This window comes from Nicotiana sylvestris, chromosome 3 (assembly GCF_000393655.2).
Source record: "Nicotiana sylvestris chromosome 3, ASM39365v2, whole genome shotgun sequence".
In the NCBI taxonomy this organism is placed as follows: Eukaryota; Viridiplantae; Streptophyta; class Magnoliopsida; order Solanales; family Solanaceae; genus Nicotiana; species Nicotiana sylvestris.
The window spans coordinates 176,078-177,830 of record NC_091059.1 but is presented as its reverse complement, the minus strand read 5'-3'; the positions used below and the strand labels follow the sequence as shown (position 1 = coordinate 177,830).

Below are 1,753 nucleotides of genomic sequence, written 5' to 3'. Positions count from 1 at the left end.
ATATGTTTCTACCCGGACTCCCACAATACATTTAGCTCTTCTATTAATAGTTGTAAATAAATGTCAGTGTCATTTCCAGGTGATCATGGACTAGGTATGAGCAAAGAAAGCATACAGTATTCTGGTTTCATGCACATCCAAGGAGAAAAATTATACACCATTAAAATAACTGGCCATGTGCTATGAGATATGCTCATGGTCCGAAATGGATTGAACCCATCACTTGCCAAGCCAAGTCTCAAATTGCGAGAATCCCTTGCGAATTCTGAATGCAAGCTATCAAAGTCTTTCCATGCTTGCCCATCAGCAGGATGCCTTATTTTCCATCTTTAAAACGCTCCTCGTCATGCCACCTCAATGTATCTGTTGTCTTTGAGCACATAAATAGCCTTTTGAGTCTAGGAATTAATGGGAAGTGTCTCAAAATTTTTGTTGGAACATGATAACCTTTTTTGGAAGCCTCCAACTCGCTATCTACTTCATCGATATCTACTTTAGGATATTTAACATATCGAGAAGCTCCACAAAGATGACAATATTCATCATCCTTATGGTCATTCCTAAATAACATGCAATCATTGGGACATGCATCAATTTTTTCATAATCAAGACTGAGATCCTTTACCATAGATTTGGCTTTATTGCAGGATATAGGAATGTTCAACTCAGGCATCGCCTCTTTTAATAACTCTAAAAGAGAAGTGAAAGACGCATTGCTCCATTCATGTAGACACTTCAACAAATACAGACTGATTGTGAAAGATAATCTAGAGAATCCTCTACAACCAAGATATAGTTCTTGGCTTGCCTCGTCAACTAAGTTATAGAATTTATTGGAATCTTCATTTGGACCTTCATACACTCCTCCAGCATGTGCAACATCTCTAAATTGATCATTCAACAACCCATCAATATCATCGTACGAGTAAACATTATCATCCATGTCACAGTGAACATTCATCGGAATATCCCATTCCCCATGATTAATCCATCTTGTATAACCTTGAACAAATCCATAGCATATTAGATGATCATACACTATATTCCTTCGAGTCCAGCAGATATTACAACACTTTGTACATGGGCATTGAATTTTTTCGCCTTGAGGATCTCCATAAGTGTAAGCATAATCTAAGAAAGATTGAACACCATTGACATACGCTTTGCTATACCTTGGTAAATCCATCCATTCCTTGGATGGAACATTTGAATTCCTAAAAATTAAATTTATTAGATCTTCAAATATATAATTATTTAAGCATTGACTATAAAATAAATCTGAAACGTCAAGAGTGAATTTGAAAACTAATGTATTGTAAACTAATAAGACTTTCTTACCTAGTCATGACACGTACGCTAAGCAAACCCAACTTCAAGTCCACCACAAATCTACCTGAGCGTGACTAATCTTCATGGAGAAAAAGAATAAAATTAATAGGGTCCACAGAATAATGACAACAAGTAATAAAATTATAAACCAAGTAGTTCATGAAGGTAATATAATAATTTTACGCACAAGAAATTTATAGGGATACCAACAACGCTTGTAATGATCCTATAACTATAAGTTCAAACTAATGCACTAACTTTTCTAATCCTTTTAAATATATATAATGAAATAGCTTTTCGATCCCAAGAAAATAAAAATAACAAATAAAACATGAATGTAGCTTGGTAAAGGACTTATACCCAAGGTAAGCATGTCTATACAGACACAATTGTCACCATCGCATATGTATGAAAGATATTGTGG

General features: G+C 34.8%; 1 protein-coding gene across 1 annotated transcript; it reads right to left on the bottom strand.

Annotated features, from left to right (window-relative positions):
• Positions 1-316: 316 nt before the first annotated feature.
• LOC104210860 (uncharacterized) lies at positions 317-1,186 on the bottom strand. Its single transcript, XM_009759833.1, has one exon. It carries the CDS (start codon positions 1,184-1,186, stop codon positions 317-319), a length of 870 nt encoding a protein of 289 aa, XP_009758135.1.
• Between the last annotated feature and the right edge of the window lie 567 nt (positions 1,187-1,753).